Source organism: Aythya marila (genome assembly GCF_965140915.1).
Source record: "Aythya marila genome assembly, chromosome: 1".
NCBI lineage: Eukaryota > Metazoa > Chordata > Aves > Anseriformes > Anatidae > Aythya > Aythya marila.
This window is the reverse complement of record NC_139042.1, coordinates 192,529,888-192,552,658: the sequence shown is the minus strand read 5'-3', so window position 1 is coordinate 192,552,658 and position 22,771 is coordinate 192,529,888. Positions and strand designations below refer to the sequence as shown.

Genomic DNA, 22,771 nt, shown 5'->3' with positions numbered 1-22,771 from the left:
CATACGTTTGATCTTGCCCAGAATGTGCAGAGCAATAGTATAAATACTACTTAGAGGCCAAGATTTTTATTGACCCATACTTCATGTAGAATTACAGTAAGAAAAAGCTCTACAAAATGGAAGGAGAATGGAAATGGAGAACCTGAACTCTAAACGGAAACAGAAATTAGCTTTGCCAGCACTCCTCTGAATTCTCAGTAACAAAATAAGGAGTTTCCGTATATATAATAGATTGGAAGGGATTGTTGACAAAGATTCTTGACTAAAGTGGCATTAGGAATACTACTACAATCACAACTTCTTTCCTCATCTATTATTAAAATCCAGCTACCATCCCCCTTGTATTTCCCCTTGTTCGAAAGATACATAAACTGAATTTAAATAACATGAAATATAAATAAGGCTAAAATGTGTTATAGAAAACAAAGATGCAAACACCCCTTATAGAAACTGAAGTGAATAATACTATTACACTAGAAAACATCACAGTGCTTTAGAACATTTAGTATTTATACCTGGGGCACAGAGTATTTACTAGTAGAATTTCCAAAAAAAAAAGGGTATTAATAGCTCGTTCATAAAAAATGTATATAGATACAATAGAAATAGTCTTTAAAGGAATTTAGTGTGCAAGAGTAATTAGAACAAGGCACAGTTATATGTCAAGATGTAGGATTAAAGTTCCCTGCCCCATATATAGAACTACCAAGGCATAATGTACGACGTACTTTGAGTGCAGGGAAAAAAAATCGGTTGTAGACTAAATAACTAATTTTTAGTTAAAGCAAGTAACCTAATTTATTTTTTTTTTAAAGTTCTTATCATTTATTTTAGAATTAGAAGAAAAAAATCTCTAAAAAGAAGTAAAACCTATGCTAAAATTTTTCTTCTCTGAAGAGGAAATCCCAAAGATGTTCTATAAAATCATGAGACTTCCAAACTGAAAAGAGTAATTCCAGATTATGTATAGAAGTGGTTGTAAGCAAACTTGCATTTTTAAATAATACGCATTAGAAATCATCTTTCAGATGTTTACATGCCAGACCATTATTCTCATGACATACTTTATTTTACCAGCAGCTTTGGTGTGTTGAGCACCTCAGGCCAAAGACGTGGTTTCTTTCTGATGTGGTTTCTTGCACAAAACATTTCAAATTCAAGACTGGTCAATCTTGAAGAGATTATCTAACCCTTGCTTTAGAATGTAATTCACATCTTAAAATAGTTATTCTGCTTCACACCTTACAATTCAGGTTCTAATGAATTAAATCTATGTCCAGGACACCACAGGTCAGATTACATGAGCACGAGGCTTCTTAGCTCACTGTAAAAGTCTATAAATTCATTAATTTTATGATTGCTTTATAACCTGCAATGAAGCAATGTAAACTTCACATGGCGATGCTTTCCCATCGCTCAGTACAGGAAAACACAGTCAGATGGTCTCCAGGAAGAATGCTACTTGGTATTAAGAAGAAAAATATCCTTGATCGTGAGGTAGGTTCAGCTTAATTCTAAGCTGTGGTGGAAGTGTTGATGCCTGGGTAAATTAAAGGGAGGGTGTTTTCCAAATGTATAGAAGAATGGCCCATAGTAACCCAGCAACTGAAAAAGTCTTCAATATGTGTAAAGTTTGCTTGTACTTATTTGTACAGGATTTTGCACAGCAAATGCCTAGTTAACATTTTAAGAGGGGATAAAATAAGAGTCACGTAAAAAGGAACAGAATGGAAAAAGCCTCATGCATTAACTTCTCCTTAGGCAGAAGAAAATTTGCACCAAAGAGTAAGCAACATTAATTTCATAGTAAGCATTTCTTTTGGGCTTCTTTTGGGCAATACTCATGTGCTTCAGGAACATGATTTGCAATATGTAGTAAAAAAAAAAAAAAAAAAAAAAAAAGACTATAATAATAAATACTGACCTAGATCTGAATGCAGGAAAATCCTTCATAACAAAAAACAAGGTGACTTAGGATTTCCTCAAATAAGTCAGAGCTTACATCCCAATAATTGCAAGGATAGCAACCATAAGCAATAAGAGCCAAATCTTTCACAATACTGATGGCTTATTGCAAGACAACTGATTTTTTTTTGGACAACAAATCAATAGGATTTCAGAACAACAGTCTCGGGGGAACAGTAAAACCTGCAGTGCAGGAGAACATATGGCACCCTCCCATCCTCCTCACTGGTAACTCCTACTCCTGCACACATTCCTCCCCATATGCATATAGATTTTAACTTTGCTCACATACAGTGCTAGAGGAGGGAGGGGGAGAGCACAGTTCATCCTCCTTTCCCCCTCCTGGAGGGAAAGAGTTACAAAAAATACCCACCCTCTGAGTTCTGGAGAGGGAAGATGTGTCAGCATCCAATAACCTTTGCTACATGTACACTTCACAAGCAAGGATAACAGAACGAAAATATCAACATGCTGTCCATCTCGCTTGCAGCGTGGGCACACACTCCCATGCTTACATTCCTCGAGCCTAATAGAGGCAGCAGCAGTCGTGTGCACGCTTCAGCATGGTTCAGCAACCAGACTACAAGGGATATACTTTGGCATGAACTAATTTTAGCTCGATTAAAGAAAATACTATCATTGCCATCTTTGCAGCTATTTTATCTGTATTACGCTGTAGTGATGCTGCCTAAAATGTGGGTTTCTATAACGTATGCTCACATACTTACCGATTAGCACTGTGTTCCCAACAGTATTCACCAAGGAATTCATCGTTCATTGCTGGGTTATAAAGCCTTTTATTTTGGAAAGCAAGCCATATATGGGGCAAAACTCTATCTTGGAAAATAAATCCAGTGGACCTGCAAAAATCTGCACGTTTGGATCTCTGGCATGAACACTCTTCAAAAATTCCGGTGCTTTCGCTTTTTCTGCAGTTTCTGGCATGTTTACCCAGCAGGATGCTGGATCTGCCTCAGGATTTAACTTACTGTTTATTCAAGTAATTGCTCAAACAATCTTCACCTTCTTGTACATTAATAATGCCATATTTTATTAAAAAGCTCATATTTTGTAACAAAGTTGATACAAAAATTCTTCAACGTCCATTTTATGAAAGCTTGAAAATTTTTTTATATAACTGGGTGTAGTGTAGAAACATAAGCTACAAATTTAGCTTCAACAGTTTCATAAAATATTGCAAATGTATAAGCTCTTATCAACCCCAAAAAGCAAAGCAAAAATATCTCCCTTTTTGTTGTTTTTATAACATAGACCTTCCTTTTATACCATTCATTGCAGCTGTCTTTTTTTTTTTAAATCAGACTAGCAAACATAAAGCAGTACCTTGTCAGAAAAAAAACAATAAAGGAAAAAAATGACAGCTTAGATAGTGATGGATTCTCTGGGAAAGGCATTAAAAGAGATCATGGCACAAAAATATTTGGAAAATCAGACAGTTTTCAGTTAATAAAAGCTTTTGATAAAAGCAGATTTGTAAATTACTGTAAGGACTAAACTATTTTCAGTTAAATATCTAGAGCAGACATGTTTGTAGCACAATTAATGTTTACTTCGGTTAATTCTACCTGTTCCAAAGGAATTTTAAGACAGAAATTAAAATCCCAATTAGGTATTAGAATTTCAGCCAAAAACATTACTAAACACTTGCATTACCGTACACATCACATTAATATTGCATGAATTATTGAAGACTTATTAAATATGCATGTCTCTATCCAAGCAGATTTTTCCCCAAAACCCCAGTCTCCAGCTTTCTGCTATTTTCAATATTTGCTTATTACCCTCTGCCTCATATCAACTAATTACGAATTCCTTACGCCACAATGTACTACCTGCTAGAGAGAAAAAGGGAAAAAGGGAAGGTTGCTTCCTGCCTCATTTGCTATTCAGAGCATCCTGTTGGGGATGTCTGCTTTGCAGTTTGATGAGAACTGCTCCGTGCAACACGTGTCCAGCAGACGTACAACTAATGGCCAAGAGCACTAAGAGATGATCTACCAGAAACATCCCTCTGCCAAGCCACCCAAACCCGTAAGCCCACACCTCTCCCAGTGGGGTATAGGGGACACTAGCTGTGTTGTTAGCCAAGGAGGAGGCAGTTTCTGGCTCTGCCAGGCTTGCCTGAACCCCAGGATGATCAACGGGAACATCTCAGAGAGAAACAGAGCTCTCAGGTGGTAGGTGGTGGGTGCAGCTGGTGTTTCGGTTTGGAAATCAATAGAGGAAGGTGGTTAGTGTGAGGGGACATGGCTTCGTCATCTCAATTTGAGTGCCTCTGAAGGCTTCTGAGGTCTTATAAAATAGTAGTATAATGGAAGAAGCTGGACAGACGAAGATGCCATATTCCTGAACATGTATGCGACTAGGCACTGTGCTGCCATTGCCATCACCCCAGTGGAACTAGTCAAGCAACCCAAACCTAGGAAACGATCATTCCATTTCTCAGTTCTCTGGTTTAATATGATTTGAAGGAATAAAAACAATAGGGGGGAGGGAAGAAGGAAAAAAAATACCTCTAACGTGGATCTAATTAAATATGAAGTTTTTTTGAAGCCATAACCTAAACTGTGCAACTGTAGTCCCCAATATGTTGTGACAAAGTAACTCACAAAAAAAGTAAATTTGTGTTTTTTTTTTGTTTGTTTGTTTGTTTGTTTTGGTTTGGTTTGGTTTTTGTTTGTTTTTTTGTTTGTTTGTTTTTGTTTTGCATCAGATATTGGTGCGAACATTTTACCAGCACTTCATAACTTCAATATCTGGTGCAAAATCATCTTTTAACCTTTTAAAAACCAAACCTGACACTGAATATTGAACAAGAAACGATATGGAGTCAATTGCAGGTGAGCTTGCTGCACAGCTACATTGCTGCTTAACAGTTAGGGATCTTGGAAGGAAAGCTCGAAGCAAGAGTTACCGACTGGGAAATAACACTGATGGAAGGTGCTTAGCTGTAGCCTCTTTACCACCCTCTCACGCCCAGAAACTTTCTGCTGGACATAAATTAAAGAATTAAAATTTAGTTCCATTTTACCATGCTTATTCTACTTTCACTGCACTAGATTTGGAAAGATGAGCAATTACAGCTACAGATAGTCCTGTTACAAAACAGAGGCTTCCAGGACCTATCTAAAAACAAATAAACATTATTTTCATAGTGTGAAAAAAAAAGCATTTCCCCATGAAAAAAGGCCTAATTGTTAAGGCATAGAAACTTGCTAGCACAAATACTTCGTTAAGAAGCTTCCAACTTCCTCTCATTAGAACTACTCTGCATTTGCATACCTGCAGAATGAGGTTTGCTAATACCTGCTTAAGCCAAGTACTACACTTTGTGAAGAATTTTCTAACAGAGGATGCAAAATGCTAACCAGAACCATCAATAAAAGCATTAATAAAATCAAATAAAAATTATTAATCAATATTCAGAAGGAAATATGTGACACAGTGTCCTCTGCACATTTGCAACAGTAAATTATATTCTAATATCCAAATAACACTCTTATGTGAAAATCCTTGTATTTTCAAAATATTGTTATTAAACTTGCCCATATGTTCAGATAACTACAGCCCTTGTGAGTCCTTCTATTTAATGGTAGCTAAAAATAATCTTGTAATATGGATATTCGAGAAAGTTATTATTTGAACATTAGCACAATGTAGCTCCATTCGCAGACCAAAAAATGGTTGTACTGAAAAGAACTTATCCTGAGTTAACATGGTACTTATTTGTTCATACTTATTTAACTTACTTGCACTTGCTTGTTTCCTTGTTTCTTTTTTTTTTTTTTTTTTTTCCTTCCAGTACTATACTAGTTTCTGAGTACAGAATGTTTTAAAGATCAAGAATCTGAAATGTTATAACAAATGAAAATAGCTCAAGTACTGAGCAGTCCTACGTTATCGACGCTCCTGCGGCCTCAGGTTTCAGGCACTGAGAATCCCTGTTGTTTGTTAACAAGGCCTCCATATTTTCCCTCTACATAAACGTTCGAGTCACATATCTATTCATCCCAAACCAAGAGGTATCTTTTAAATCTTAATGTTCTTACACTCAAAGCAGCACTTCTCTGATTTAGCAACATGACCTGTTAAGAAAAATGTCAAGCATCTAATAAAACAAGTACAACTACAGCTAGCATATTTCCTTGTCTTTCTTGGCTTATCACTTCCAGTCATATTCACCTATACAACATGGTATGCATTTCACCAAGGTCTTGCTGATCTTTTCATTCTGGCTACAGGAAGTTCTTGCTTGTGTTGTACAAATTGTTCCAATGAGAAAACATACCTCTACAGGGAAACACGGTGAGATGAAGCAACGGCTGAAGATTAAATTAGAGATGGCCTACTAGGCACATTTTTTTTGGTTGGGAAACATTTGAAGAGGTATTAGCGAACAAGAATAATACGCAGTTTCTATTTTCCTATGGAATTTGAAACACTTTTTCTACCTGTATAGTAAAACACCTGAGTAATTATGCACAGAAATGACTTAAAATAATATTTTTATTATTATTATTGCTACTATTACTAAAATACATTTTAATATGAGTTTTGGGAATATTCCACTTTTCTTTTTTATGCACGTTTTTAGCCCTCACATGCAGAGGTTGCAAGCTGCAAAATAAAAGTGAACTATATTGAAGCCAGACATTCATTTTAGCTATTCCAAAATTCAAAACATTCTATCATCTGTTCCTATGGAAACTGAAAGGATATTCTAGGTTATATCGGTATCAGCCGATTATGTTGCAGAGAAATCTGTGGTTTATTTTAATCCATAGTTCAGAAACATAAATTCATACTTAGTGTTTAGCTTGGTGATTTTGACTTACTGAAACACAGTTAACACTTCAGTTCCATTAGATCATACTTTAAGATAAAATGAACTCTTTTTAGTCCAAAATAGTAAATGGAAAATTTTCATAAGGTTTGGTTAATCCCCATGAAGTCTACCATTTGCAAGTAGTATATAACTAACACACACTTTGAAGATATTTTTTGGTTGTTAGATGAGCCATACGTTGCTATATCACATTTTAACAGAATAGTTTAAGGAAGAACTAATTTAGATTTATTGAAAACTCCTTCAGTAGTGCCATGCACCAGATGGCCAGATGAAGGAATTTGATTTAGCAAGTTAACAAGATCATGAAAACCATAACCATAATATTGAAGACAAAAAATAAAATTGAATAATGCAACATGACTACTCTGTGACAAAGTAGCTTAAAGGTTAGAATAAAGTAAAGATACATAAAGTGAAAATCCCCTATATGCATAAAGAATTATTGCAAAAGAAAAAAATATATGACATGTTGAAATAAGTCTTCTCTGTCTATGTTAGAATTACATAAAGTAACTAAAATGGGTGGCTAGCGTGAATTAAAAATATATATTAAAAAAAAGCTGTGGATCTCATCCTCTGTCTTCACTAAGCACAACTTGATGATTTAAAGTTAACGTTAAGTATAGCTACCACCCTCACCCTATGCCAAAAGTAGCACACAGGTCCAAAATTTCCTTTTTACAGGTAATACTTAATCTCCTTACTCTAGATTCAAGTAATTGACTTCAAAATGAATAACCAAAAATGCCTTCCATTTCTATATCGTATTGTAGTCAATCACTTTATTATGGAAACTAGACTGAGACAGGTTTTTCATCAGGATCTCCTCCAGGGAATCAAGATTGCGGAATAATAAGGAAGCATAACAGCTACTGCCTGAAGTGTACTATACTGGTTACATTTTTGACAGTGACAAGGTTAAATTCCAACTTCAAGCTTTCAAAGTAGAAATAAATGTCAGAACAACAGCAACAAAAAAGCAATGACTGCATTTCAACTTTAAAAAAAATGCATACCCTGTGTAGCATTTCAACTCCAGTTTTCCCAGACTTTTAATGAGGATAACCTACAGAATATGGATACAGAGAAGACCAGTTGTGTGCCAAATTGGAGTTCTTTTCTCGTATTTTTCTACTTTATTTACTCTTATAATGATCATTTAGTACTTATGCATACAATTAAATCCTAATTTAAATCAATTTCCATTTGCCTTCTGAAGTATATGAGGGCTTATATTTTTAGAAGGTATGACACAATGTGGTAGCTAATACGAAAACCAAAGCAAAGAACAGACTGAAACATCTGCAAGTCCAGCTTTTTCTTTCAACTAGCGCAGTACATCAGTGTGGGCAATACAATACATCCCAAGCTAAATGAACTGAAGTTAAAAATGAAGAAGCCCAGTACACAACTGTGGGGCAGCCTAAGTGCCATTCTACTATGACATTATACTTTGTTTTATGGTTAAGCACTTCTCCATGGAGCTGACAACTATAGACAGCACATTCATATACTTGCACAGACCATTTCATTATACAGCATTCAAATCTGAAGATGACACTAAACTAGCAAAAATTAGCAAGCCTACTTACATCAAAGGGAAATGTTAAAATATAAGCTAATGAAAAAAGATGTTTCAATAAAACATGCACTCTTATTAAAGTATGCAAGATTCATAATTAGAAATTCAAGATCACAGGACCTTACCCAGAAAGCAGTGCTACAAAAGCCATGTCTTTGGCAGTAATAATTAGAAATAACTCAAGAATGCAACATTATCACCTTTTTGCAGGTTTCACCAAAAAACATGAAAAACTGAATCCAATGTCAGCCATTCGTAATATCCCAACATCTTGAGCACCTCCAAGTGCTCAAGACATACATTTGTATGTCTGGAACATGCTGCCACAGGATGTGCCATGTATTGTTTAAGGTCCTTGGCATTAGATTAAATGCTGGTCTTTGAAGGATTTAAAATTAATTTCACCAATCTTGCTGTAACATAGCAAATTGTACAACATAAGCACTCAGCTCAGAGGACCCTGAAATGAAATAAATTGTGCAACTTCTTGATGATAACCTGCAGAAAAATGGTCAATTATGCACATACTTTTCCCTCCAATCCCTTGAGGATAATAAAGAACACCTATTGTTAGAGATCCTTGACATAAGATTAACTGCTGGTCCGCAGAGGATATCAGATTAATGTCACCAATCTTGCTGTTAAACTGCAAGATGTACTACAGAAGCACCTATCTTAGAGGACCCTGATCCGAGATAAATTGAGCAACTTCTTCTAGATCATCACCTCCAGAAAAATGGTAAATTATGCAAATACTTCATCCTCCAATCGCTTGTTCTCAGGCACTGAATAACATTGGTCAAGAACAGTTATAAATATGCATCTAATTAATAATTTTTTAATGTGAAAAAAAAAGCTGTAGTTGTCTCAGAGACAATGTATCTTGGAGGAGAGGATTTCTTTACGAAAAAGAAGGAAAAACAGAACAAATCACAACCCAGTGAGTTAAAATATGAAAATTCAAAATGCCACCAAATATGCTCAGTGTAACATTTTAAAGATGAAAGTAATTGTGTCCAGACTGTGTTGTTTACATGTTTATTGTGTGCATACAAATCCAGCATTTGAGTATCTTGCAGAAGTAAAGTTTGGGATTTTTTTGTTTGTTTTGTTTTCTTCCCTCTTCTCTGTTCTGCGAGATTATAATCAGTAAAGTTCTTTGTTTGGAAAAAAAATAATAAATAAATCTATGTATTAAAGAATACTGCAGACAAATTAACATTCATTTGGACAATGAACAGTTACTAAGCTTTAACTTATTTTTTGCTTTCTCTAACATGATCAGGAAACTTTACTACAAGACCACCAGAAAACTTCATTATCAATGACTTTAACTCTCTCCAGATCCATGCTAGGTAGGAAAATAAATCTGCCCACACCTTAATGGGAACTGGTCAACAAATATCACATAATTTATCCAAAAATTTCCTTATGAAAGACAGTCAGTCATCCATTGATCAATCCAGGAAACAAAGAAGGAAATTTTTTAGTATCTGTGGCCAAAGATACAGAAGCTGTCAGTACCACACAGAGGGACAAATTGTGTTTAAGGTGCATAATCAAAGAATTACAAGTTTTACTCTCATCTCCGTATGGTGTCTTGTTTGACCTACACAGATATTTTGTATTTTAGTCAATCTTCAGTGATACCATAGTCCTCATCATCCATATCCTAACAAATTTAAAAAGTTTATATTGGTAAAGTCAAAAGGAAGCACATATTTTTCTAACCCATTTCACACATACATGCAAAAAGCCATCTTTCTTCCTCAGAGGAGACCCAAAACTGTGGTTAAAACAGCAAGCCTAGCTCAGAACTAGTGCTACACCTTGACAGGAGTACAGATGGTGAGATAGAAATGCACCTCTTTTCTGCACACACATGACCGGGCTCCTAATGGCTCCAACACCATCATCACCTGATGGAACTAAGTTTGGGCACCCCTGGCTGGAAGATGAAAATTCTCACACTAAGCATGAAAATACAGCAGAAAGGGTTTGAAGTGTGAGATAACCTGCAAAGAAAACTTTCTTGGTAAGATAACATAATGTAGGCACTAATCTCGTGTACTATTTACACAGAAGATTTACACAAGTGAAAATTAAAACTGCAATTGCAAATACATGTATCAAATAACTGAAGAACCACTCGGACAAAACACAGATGCACTACTCTCAATTGTACAGACTTGGCTCTAACAACAGAAATTAGCAGGAAGGCTGCTTATCTAAGGGATTCTGTGCTGCAAAACACAGAAGAAAAGATGAAGATCCTATGCCCTCTTATGGGAAACCTCAGGGCTTGGAAGGTATAAACGTAAATCAGCTTGCCAATAAACACACAGCTACAATAATAAGAATCAAAGGCAAATAATAAGAATCAAAGACACATTATCTGCTAGCCCTATTTCAAATTCTAGATTTCTTGGGCAATGTCTGAATGCATGCTTTATAAAGCACATTATTTTTGCAACATTTGATCTGCTCATCATATCCAACAACAAATCCGTGAAGCATACCCCAACATCATTTCATGAAAATATCCACTCCTGATATGACTAAGCACTAATAATGTTCTTCCAAACAATCTTTCAAACAATCTTTCATGCTGGAAACAGGCCCTTGGCTAAAGCACAACAGGCATATACTTTAATAACCTCTTGATTACCTGGATACAGCCTGGAACACCTAATAAATCTGTCAATTTTTCAAGTGGAGTGGGATTGATTTCCCCAGGGTTTCTTTGTCAGTTCCGCTTTAGTACTTAATATGAAGAGAAAATTATCAGAGAAGGTCAAATCTGACATGAAAAACTAGAAGATGTAGACACTGATGAAGACTTTTGCTACATCTGAAATAAATGTCTACTTGCTTTTTCTCAGGCCCTATCTTCATTTAGTCTTTATTTAACATAGCACATGCTTCATGGTTTGTAACAAGCCCAATCACAGCTCAGCAACATGCTCAAATAGCCAGGAGTTTCAACATTTGGATAGCAATTAAATAAAAAAGATTGTTTTTTTTTCTTGTCATTTTGCTATCAAAATTAGTCAATGATGTTTACCGCAATCATTAATTCTTACCACAGAAAATTACTTAAAATGAGAGATCTAAGTAGACATTTGAGACATACCAATCATTTTAATCCTCAATTATCTAATGAAGCCAAATTAATTAAGAGATTTTCCATTCTGTGTATATTCCATTTTCATGTCACCCTTCAATACCATAAACATATGCTATACTGTCTTACAATGAAGTTTAGCTGTCGGTTACAAACAGCATATAAATGTCTTGCTCTAATCCTCTTTGTTCTCTCATTAAAAAACAAATTTGGTAGGAACTTGTGCTAGATTTCTTCTCTTACTGTAGAAATGTAGATTTAAAGTATGCTTTTTTTTAAAGAATACTAACAAAAATATAGACAAAAGAACATAGATTTTAAAAAGGCTAGAGAACAGCACAAATGATACTACAAACAGTTAAATAATATATTTGGCCAGGCTATTAAAAATGTAGGTAACTACATTTAGTATGGATGAAAGTAATTATGCATATTCATTTTGATATTCCCTATAGTGAGCATCTACCTCGAAGTTTAGAATGTTCTTTAAAGTTTTAATGGTTAATCCTTTAAATCATTTCATTATATAACTGCACAGATAAAAAGTAGAAATCTTTTTACAGTTTAAAGAAACTACATTTTTCAGATTTATCTATAAAGATCGGCAATATTATCAATGTAGTATAGTGTGCTTAATGCAAAATCCTATCAATTACCAGGCTTTTATCACATTGTTTAGAATTAAACTCTTCACATCTGCACACACTTTCTCACAAATTTTCAGGGTCAGATCCTGTAAAATTTTTATTCTTGTAAATAAATGTATTGCACAAAGCTATTTTTGTTGATTTCTTTTTATGTTGATAGATGTGTAAGACTTTATCTTGGAAGTAAGTTTTTTTTCATGTTTCATCCCCATTAGACAATGATACACCAAAGGAAATCAGTCTCAGAGCACTTTTTAAAATTCACTTTTGAAAGGAAGTAAACAAGAACATGTATTTTACCTGAGTCTCCACACCTTGCTCAAGCAACCGTTTAGCCTGGCTTTCCACCTCAAGCCGAGCTCTTCCAATAAAAAGCAGGTCATTTTCAATTACTTCTATTCCAGAGAGATCTATCCCTTGAGAAAGGTAATCTATAAAAGCAACAAAATATTGATAAGCATGACCTATGGTAATGGAACATTTTAAACAAACATTTAGAAGTTACAGTTGGCTCCAAGGAACATTTTGACAACAGAGTATGCCAAAGCAATGAATTATTAAAAAAGCCTGAAAATCAAAAGACTAACTAAAATCAAAAGACTAAAAGACTCCAGAAAACATGGATATTACATACATTAAATTTACCTCTCTACATACATTAAATTTACCTCTCTAGACCTAGACACTTCAAAAGAAGTGTAAGTTCACGGAATTCCAGAATCTCAGTGCACAAAGGGGCAAGAAGTCACAGCCTCATCCCAGACGATTAACTCTGTAAATGAACTTCTCTAACCAGATTTGCTCCAAGATCTGAAATCCTCTATGTATTATAAGCTTATATATTTAAATTATACTCCATGTATATAAATTACAATTACAAACATTAGGGATCAAATACAAAAAGAAGAAAAGCAGAAAGAGAAGAAAACATTTTCAGTAGCAGAACCATATTTGTTTTCATAATAGAAACCACCCCACCATCAATGTGACATCTGCAGAGTAGTAGGCAGGACTGGTGACTGCAGCTGGAAAATCTATTCAAACCTGACTTCTCTCACTGGCTTCGTAGATGTGGCCAAATTGCTTAATCTTTGATGAATTGTCCCATTGTAATTAGAGCACTCCAGCAAGTTGAAAACCCCACTCTTCATCTCTCTTTATCTCAGGAGTTTTGAACCTGCGACAATCTTTCAGATGCACTTTCTTTTAAAGACAAAGACACTCTAATCTCTGCTCTTTGGACTATTTACACTTTTCACATGGGGAAATTTTAGATACACAACACAGCCCAGGGAGTAAAAAAAAACAATTTTTCACACTCCCTGAGACACCTGACCTCTATGCTAAGTAGTTCCCTGCTGCTGGCTCTCTGCCTGGTCTTGCACTCCTGACCTAACTAGTGACCACCTCCAAAAGAAGGGCTGGAGGATGTCTCTTCCCAGACATCTTTGGCTTGTTTGTGGTGCTCTCTTGCGATGCAAGAACTGCCTATTCAGCCTCCTTCAGGTTAGAGGGGTCTTCAGTGTACCAAAGGAACCTTCAAAGTTAGACAATTATGCTTTTTTTTTTTTTTTTTTTTTTTTTTAAATCCTTCTAGATTTAAATCACTCCAATTCCCTGTGTCAGGATTGCTTAGGCCTTGACACTGCTGCTTATCTGCAAGACAATGCAGAACTGCTCTCATTTACGCTATTATTAGCATTTTGCTCAGTCAAGCATGGGTTCCACTCCTTCTTTTGAAAGATTCAATAAAATTAATTAAATAATCATAGAATGGCTTAGGTTGGAACGGGCCTTAAAGACCACCCAGTCCCACCCCTTTGCCATTGGCACCAGACCAGGCTGCCCAAAGCCCCATCCAGCCTGGCCTTGAGCACCTCCAGGGATGGGGCATCCACACCTCCTCTGGGCAGCCTGTGCCAGGGCCTCACCACTCTTACAGTAAAGAATTTCTTCCAAATGTCTAATCTAAATCTATCCTCTTTTAGTTTAAAACCATTCAACCATGTCTTATCATTATCCACCTGAGTAAAGGGTCCTTCTCCATCCTTTTTGTAAGACCCCTTTAAGGATTGAAAGACCACAATGAGGTCACTCCAGAGCCTTCTCTTCTCCAGGCTGAACAGCCCCAGCTCTCTCAGCCTTTCTTCATAGGAGAGGTGCTCCAGCCCTTTGATCATCTTCATGTCCTTCCTCTGGGCCTGCTATACTTCCTTCATAAGACAATGTTGCACTATTTCCATTAATAACCGGCCCATTATGAATTCCTAATAAAGTTATCTTCCTTTAATGTCCTCCCAGTAAGTTTATTAAGGCACAGACCTAAATTCCCACTAAGCCAGTTGAACTTGTAAATCTTTGACAAATAACCTTTCACTTTAGTAGCCAATTCTTTTTGTTTATTCACAATAAACTCATCGAAGCATCAGGTTAATTTTAGCAACCACATGTTCTTAACTGAACACAAAACTCCAAGTGAGTGACTTCACAGCTACATAGAGAAGAAAATCTCTGTACCTGCATATGAAAAACTGCATAAGAAATTGAAATTAAAAAAAAATAATCCAGAACTGCTGCATAAAGCTGAGTTAGGAATCAAGGAAATCAACCTGCTTAACAGTACCGCCTGTTAAATAGGCTTCAGCCTACTAAGAATAGGCCTGCAAATGGTTTTGTCTGTATGCATTTGTTTAAAAATTGATCAGGGAAGTCAAAGGACAGCTGAGCAGCAGGAAAGAACATTTCATGCTGCACAGGCTATTACTGAAGCCCTATACAAATGCGTGTTTACAAAGCTGCTTTTGCTGGGGGCCATGGCAGTCCCTCACACCCAGGCATGAGTAACTTACTCAGCTGACAGCAACTTCTTGCTGTGACTATGCTGCGTGTATAGAGGTGCTCCTATTAAAACTAAAACTAAGCTTCCACTGCCTTCGATTAGCAACTTCAGCCAAAAAGTATCCTGAGCATGAACACCAGTTTCCTGACCCCTTCCCTCAGCTGACACATTAAAAATTAAAACTAAAATTTTTTTTTAAAAAGGTGCAAAGACTAAGGACTAAGTCTACTGCAACCATAAACCTTGAAGTAGTTTCTTGGCAACATAGCATAAAAAATATCTTCAAAGACTTACCTAATCCACAGATAAAAAAAATGCTGTGGAGTTCACTTACATGATAAAATCATATTCTACAACCCCAGGCTGTTAAACAAAATAAAATTAAAACACGGTTCCGATCTCCTAAGTATCTGTGAAAAAGAAATAAAGAAGAGACTGTTTCTCCCTTCCGTATTTTATCTCAAAACCTAAATTAGGCCATTTCAGGCACTAAAAATCTAATCAGTGTGATGCTTCCATGGGAGGCACAGCGAGCCCATGCCACTTTGGCTTCTCCAGATACTCCATCTGCGCCTCAGACTGGCAGCCACCTCCTGCTTATCTGCCAAAATCTGCAGGTTCATTTCAGATTTCCTGCAATCCTTACAAAATGCCTTGAGACAATGTATTTCAGTAGGACTTCAAAACGGAGAGCCTTTCTGAGGGTTCAGCAGCTAGACAGCCTACCCTGGCTGCTGCGAGTTACCGCCCTAACCCGTGGGGAAGCCCCAGCAATCCTATTGTACCGCTTTCAAAAGAAAAGCAGCTTTGGTGAGGACAGTAAGTCTACAGTAAGAACATCTGCAAACACTTTCCTGCCATTCCTATATAATAGCAGAAGCTTCGAGACCAGCAGGACACCTTTGGATACTTTTTCTTGTCTAAGCAGACAGCATAATATCAGAAATATATATATATATATATATATATATATTTTTTTTTTTTTTTGCTCCTGCATTGCCACCAGTAAAGCTGTCACTGCTGACCGTGCAGGTGAAGTGCAGCAGAGGCAGCTGGCACAAGCTAGCCAGATTGTAGCCAGACCCTTGGTGCATTTAGCATCCAGTTTATTTGCCTTATTGCAGAGGAACCTGCACATTCCGAAGTGCAGACTGTAGTTAATAAAGCAAACACGTCACGTGAACTACAACAAAGATACTACCGGTTGTTAATCCAGGGACTAGCAAAAGCAGAATTTTGCTGCAGGCATTTGTGCAGCACCATCACCCTGCTCATTGCTGTGTATAGCCAGCCAGTAACTACACAGTCTGATCCTTCAGTCACGACCAAAGAAATATGGGTGAAATGGGCTGTAAGGTATTTGTGTCTATTTACAGAGAATGAAGAAGCTGCAAAGGCTTCCACATATTCATCTTCCAGGTTAAAACTTGCCAGCTTTCCTCTATAAAGTCAAACGAATCAATCACTCTTAGATTGGGTCCCCATCACTCCAACAGGGGCAGCAGGATTTCCACACTCCTGCCTTTCACCCTAAAGCTCCTGAGTAAAACTAATCCTACATTAACCATTACAGATTTATTGAGTACAGTATTTATAACGAAATAAGGGAACGCTTGTGCTTAAAATGAATCAGGACCTAAATATATTGTCAGAGCACACATCAAGGTTGGATGCCACGCACTGTCCTCACACCAGCATGAAAGCAGCACGCTGCACCAGCCACTTCTAAGCCGTGGAGCACAGCACAAAATCAGAAGTGCTGAAGCCATTCCTCCACCTCTGCTAACTCTAGCTCTTTAGACGGGTGCACAAAAATAAAGGCAAATCCTTAACTCTCCCATCGGGTGCTGGTAGTGCTTCCCCTCTGACCATCACACCTTATTAAGCTTGGAAAGCACAGCTGGAAATGACTTTTTAGGGACTTAAAATACAGACTGCCTGCTGAATCCTCTTCTTGAACAAAGGTATTATATGTCAAAGCAAAATACACCGAGCCCCAGGAATAAGTGACATTTATAATCTACCTCAGCCTGAGAAAGGGTTAGAATTTTATACTTAAAGAAAAAAGGATTTTTGGCATTATGCTTCCAAATTTTCTCCATTTACTAAATCTGAACAGTTTTTCTAATCTACCAGCTTAGATGTTGCTTAAAGTCGTGGTTTTTAGACCACCGTTTCCCAGATAGTTATGTAAGAGGAGTTCAACAGACAGAGGTAAATCTGATATGCACAGTACTTGAGGCAGAAAAAACAAGACTGAGCAAAGCAGCTAGTTTTTCTTAATCTGAATCAACAACTTAGAAACTTTCTCCAAGACAATTTCCTTTTTTTGACCTCAGTATTCAAATGTTTGAAACACAGGGTAATTATGAAGCTAGCATCGCTATGAGCTCCACAGAAAGTGCATCATGCTGTCTATTTAAGCTGAGCTGATTTTGAGCTTTTCCTGGAAACTAGAGAATCAACACCAAGTCTGCTGAAGACAATCAGGTGCATTAACAAAAGGAAACCAGGACAGCCAGCAATAAAGCACTGTGATTAAACCACGGCACTCAAGAGACTGTGTGAGCCAAAAGAGAAAGCCTTCCGTGCCTTGAGAAATGATGTCAGTGACACTAATCACAAAGAGCAAAGTTGCAGCACACTTCTAGAAGCAAATTAGGAGAGCTGAAGTGGTTCCCTAGGAGCAAGCACCAGCAAAGCACTTGATGCACAAGTAGCAAGAATCCAGTGACCAATTAAGAGTTTTTTTTTCATGGGATATGGGGAGTAATTAAAGGAAATTAAGGAAATTCTCAGTGATTTTTGTTTGCCTGCTTGAGGAACTTTTTGGGATTGTTTCTTTTTGCATGGGTCATTTGTTCTACTTTGCTTCTTCAGACCTAGCTGCAGAAAATGTTGGTGACTTCTGTACCCTAAGGCTGTTCCTTTTCCCTAATGAAGAAAAATCATGATTTTAGAAGAAACTGCTGATTCAAAATCCAAAAAGTCAACATGTCCGAATGATCCCCAAATGTTCTGCTGAGGTTTAAGTATGCACAAGTTGAGAGGCTACCAAAACATGATTTATTAAAAAATAACGCAGAAGACTGCTACAGGGCAAACACTGCACCTATACTGAACATTTTGCAAGAGAGAACATAAAGTTCAAAACAAACTGGCTGAAACTGTCCCTTACAAATCACATACTAGAAACAAAGAATGTCAAGATGGGGTACAACTGCAATATCAGTATTACCTTAAGCTGATCGAAGTGCAGGCTGCCCTGACATGAATGCTCTCACATTTCCACCTCCGTGCCCCTCACTTGCTACCCTGCCCTTTCCTTTCACCCCAGCCTGCAAGTTTTAGCATTCATGGGAGTTCTTGCTGCTAAGTTTCCATCCAAAGGCACTCCCTCTCATCCGATGCATGACACAGGCACTCAAAAACCACTGCTGGTATATGGGAGAGGGTAGGAACCCACAGACGGGGTCCAACCCTTGGTGGAAGCTCATGTATAAACAGGTAGATGTTTATGAAGCTGAATCCAAATCACTATTTGCAATATTTATTTCCATTACACAGAATAAGGAGGGAATGGACAGATACTGTAAAAAGCAAATAAAATCCTTTCTGCAAGGGTGAAATGTTCAGTAATAACCAACAATTTTATTTTTGAAGGGGGTTAGTAAGCATTCAGCCATTGGTCCTACAGCAGTGCCTAGATACTAGCACAAAACAAAACGAGAAGATCGATTTGTTAGAGCTGCTGATGACCAGTTTGATTTTTTTTTTTGTCTGCTTCTAACATACCTTGAAGTAATTTACTAAATCAAATGGGCCACAAATCTAATCCATGGTCCTCACAGAAATCTTGGTTACAGCTCTAGCTTCTGAAAAGGAAGGATGATGTCCTGTTTGCCCCTGTTGTATCTGAACCCACAACCGGGAAGCTGCTGGGCCTGAATAGGTTCATTTATTTGTTTCTAACAATGCAGGTAATATAAAACTAAAAACAGTCCTACAACCAAGCCTGACACCTCGGCAGAAACCCAAGGCTCACCCTTTAGTAAAAGTAACCTAACATTTTGTATTCCAGCTTTATTCTCTAAGTAGAATAGGTGAATAAACTAACATAATGAACAACATAAACCAACATAAAGAACAACAGCCTGCTCCCTGGAGGCACTTAAATTTTCCATGCAATTGATACCCAGAGCAGGTGGGGAATGGCAAGAGAAGGCATATTTGTAGGTCTTCAAAAATGGAAAGTGGTGCCTCAGAGAAGAACCTCCTCCATGATCTGTTTTATTCATTTTATTCTCCACATAGGCTGGAGTGGTTGCCCCACACCCTGCACCAGGCTCTTAAGCACTGGTTGAAGCAAAGCAAATATTAAGCCTTTAAATCAAGTGAAAAGAATTCCTCTACAGCTACTGTGAAATAATATCTTACAGCCATTTTACATAGCACAAGCTCTTCAGAAAAATGTTTGTTCCTATAAAACTGCATAAATCATGGTGCTCTGTGAAGTGTGCAAGACAACAATGTCAGTGTTTATGCTGTACCATAGAAAATACACCATGTATTTTAGATATATTGTATGAACTGATTAAATGATTAATTTTGAATCTTAAAAGATTAATTTTGAAAGTTTTATGGAGAAACTATGAATTCATTACTGGATAGGAAGAAAATTCTATTTTACAACAGTGCCAGCTACTCAAACAGTTCCTCCTGTCTTTCCTTCCTTTTCCTACAGGACAATATTCCTGCAAACGTCTCCTTTCCTCAGTGAAACAATGAAGAATAAAATATCTGCCACTAAAACGCCATTAAGTTCCTATGAAAACTGATCTTTATTTAACCAAATTTTACCATCTTAAAAATTAACTACTTGTATGCATAATACATAAGGTTTAGCATTTCAGCTGTTTGAGCAACATCAAGGGAGGCAAAACTGTCCTGCTAGAGCCAGAAACTGAATCGAGTTAGTGGCACTGAATTCCTGTTTGCTTTCCCAGACAGCATGTTAACACGTTCATGCTAAGTCCAGAAAAGGAAATAAAATAGTAGACAACCACGTACAGTTTCTCACAGGTGTCCTTAGGGAGCAGAGACATGAAAAGCAAAACCAGAGCAGATCTATTCCTCAGCTTTTCTTATCAAGCACATGCCAGGAATGTTTGAGCTTTAAAGAAATCAGGTCACTGGTACCAAACCCAAACTGGTGAGAATGATTCAAAGAGAGAAAAACCTGAATCACTCATTTAAACACAGGCAACCTACCTTGTACTGTAAGAAAAAAGGACGTAATCTATATTGTGTTGTTTTACCCGACTAAAGCTTCACTTCAGAAGAAAATTTGAAGTTCAACTCTCTAAAACTAGTGATCAACTAAATATAAAAGAATTTAACTTCCTCTAGCATGTTAAAACAAAGTGAAAATTTGCAGGTGTACAGGAGGTTGGAGGAAGAAGAAATCAGCTGTCACCCTGCAGCTGGGTTTCTGTTTCCTCAAAATGATTCTTGCCAATTTTTAAAGAATGTGCTTTCCATTAAAACATTTATTAGTGCTTTAATTATCACCTGTGACCAGTTCTACCTACAGAGGACATTTGCGTTTTCTCTCCAGCCTGCATGCATAGAACTGAAGAAACACAGAAGTTGCTAACAGGACTGGAGGAGTAGCGAGGAAGCCTGACTATCCATTTTTAACATTATATTAAAGCTGCATTTAAATTGTCTTGACGGAAGAGTTAATTTCTACTCTCTGGGCTGGAAATCAGACGTCAGGCAAGATCTGGAATTGATGGAAATGAGTTTGATATCTATTTTTATCATCATCACTGACTTAACAATGAGCACCATATTTTGGAGACATCCCTGTGAAAATGCCATGATTCAGAAAATAGCTTAACACACCAAGACAAACATTACTTAGGTCTAATCACAAGTTATACTGCGCTACTCCCACATCCACTTAGGCCTAAAGCGAGATTTCTTGAACTCCTTTAAGGTTCCCCCAGCACTAGATCCTCCCCCTTTTTTTCCCTGTGCTGTATTCAGGCTGACAACCTTACTGAACCTCTGCTTTCTTTTATTTTGCCCAAGTCCTTCTGATACCGTTTAATAGCATCGTTAATAGCCTGGGTGATGGATTAACCTGCAGTAAGTTAAACCAGAATGAGTCCAACAGGGAACCACCAATACAGCCAGGGGGCTGAAGCACGTTGGTATGAGGACAGAGTGAGAGAACTGTTGTTAACCTGGGAAAGAGATCGTTAAGAAGAGATCATTAAGATGAGATGTAACTGCTGTCCTTTGCTGCCTAGCAGGTTTTTGGGAGAAGGCAGAGGCAGACATCTTCCAGAGGTGTACGCAGACAGGTCAAGAGGCAACAGACACAAGCTACACCAAAGGAAATTCTGATATTTGAGGAGAAGCCTGTATTTGTGGTGCTGTACACCTAACCCACCAAGGACATGCGCCTGCAGGGATGCTCGCAACTTACATTTTAATGAAACAACTGAGCATTAATATTGTCCAGGTAATCTCGAACTCTGAAAATCACCCAGAGCTTCTTAAGCCTTTCCTCAAAAGAAGCTGACTTGAGTGACTTCCTCGAGGGCTCCCCAAACATTTTTACCAGCTAAAACTGCATTTTGCTAAATTCTCTGTGGTAAAGAGAATGTCTCTGTCCCAAAAAGAGAGGTCTCTGTCCCAAAGACCTCCTGTGCCACTCGTCCTCAGCACTGAGATGAAATGTTTTGGGTGGAACTTTACCTGAGCTATTGCCCAGAAATCAGAAAACATTCAAAAGGCAATTTCTTACACCACTACCTATGAATTGCCAGTGCAACAGCTCTGCAACAGCACTCACAACGTGAAGCAGAAGTTATAATCACAAAACCAAATACAATATATATATATTATTTTAAAAGTCCACATTTTATTCTGATAATTAAGAGGCCGTTCTTCATTAAAAATAAACAGAGAGGAAAACACTTCTCTGTAATAAATTCACCGAAGTTTAATTTAACCACTGCACTGCCCTTCAGATGTACATGGACTTTCAAAATCAAATTTATTGTGGCAACAAGCAATAATACCTCTACAAGTCAATACTCCTCTTGGGCTTTTTTTGGAGCGAAGCAAAAATAAAGCATCTTGCCAGTAAAAAATCGAGTTGTCCTATTTCTGTTTTGAGCAGACTTCATACCATCGCAGATGCAAAGCAATGTGTGCAGCATATGTGAAAAAGAAAGAGAAAGAGAAAGGGGGACGGATGGGTCTAATGCAGAACAGGAGAGGTATGAATCACAAATTGGGGATTACTGAAGAAACGAACTTATGGGTTGAAAGAGATGAGAATGACAGCACGCCCAAAAATAAGATACAGAAAAAATGTTGGAAGGTGAGCTGTGAAAGGACAGAAATACAAATCAGTTCATACAGTCTTATTAATTAATAAGAGTCATTTAGTGCTGTTGTTTCCTATCCACCTTGAATGTTTCCCCCCAGCTCCCATCTAAACCAGCAGCTTTGCACTGCTTGCTCATTACCAATGCCAACAGCACTTCTGCTCTGTTTTCAGGAGAGCATCCAACACTGGAAAACAAAGGGGTGAAGAATGCTGTTTTAAATAAATTTCGAGCAGTCAGCAATCAGGATCTTTACTGTCAGAAAAGTATTTCTTAAAATCCCAACAGCTGTACAATAAGCAGTCTTCCCTGAAATGGAGCATCACATCAGTACATAA

General features: G+C 37.3%; 1 protein-coding gene across 1 annotated transcript in view; it reads right to left on the bottom strand.

The window, feature by feature from the left end:
- The window catches only part of COG5 (component of oligomeric golgi complex 5), a 180,182-nt gene that overhangs the window by 89,553 nt on the left and 67,858 nt on the right, over positions 1–22,771 (bottom strand). The window contains exon 7 of the mRNA XM_082778476.1: positions 12,489–12,619. Coding sequence (XP_082634602.1) covers positions 12,489–12,619 — 131 coding nt within the window. The remainder of the gene's footprint in view (positions 1–12,488; positions 12,620–22,771) is intronic.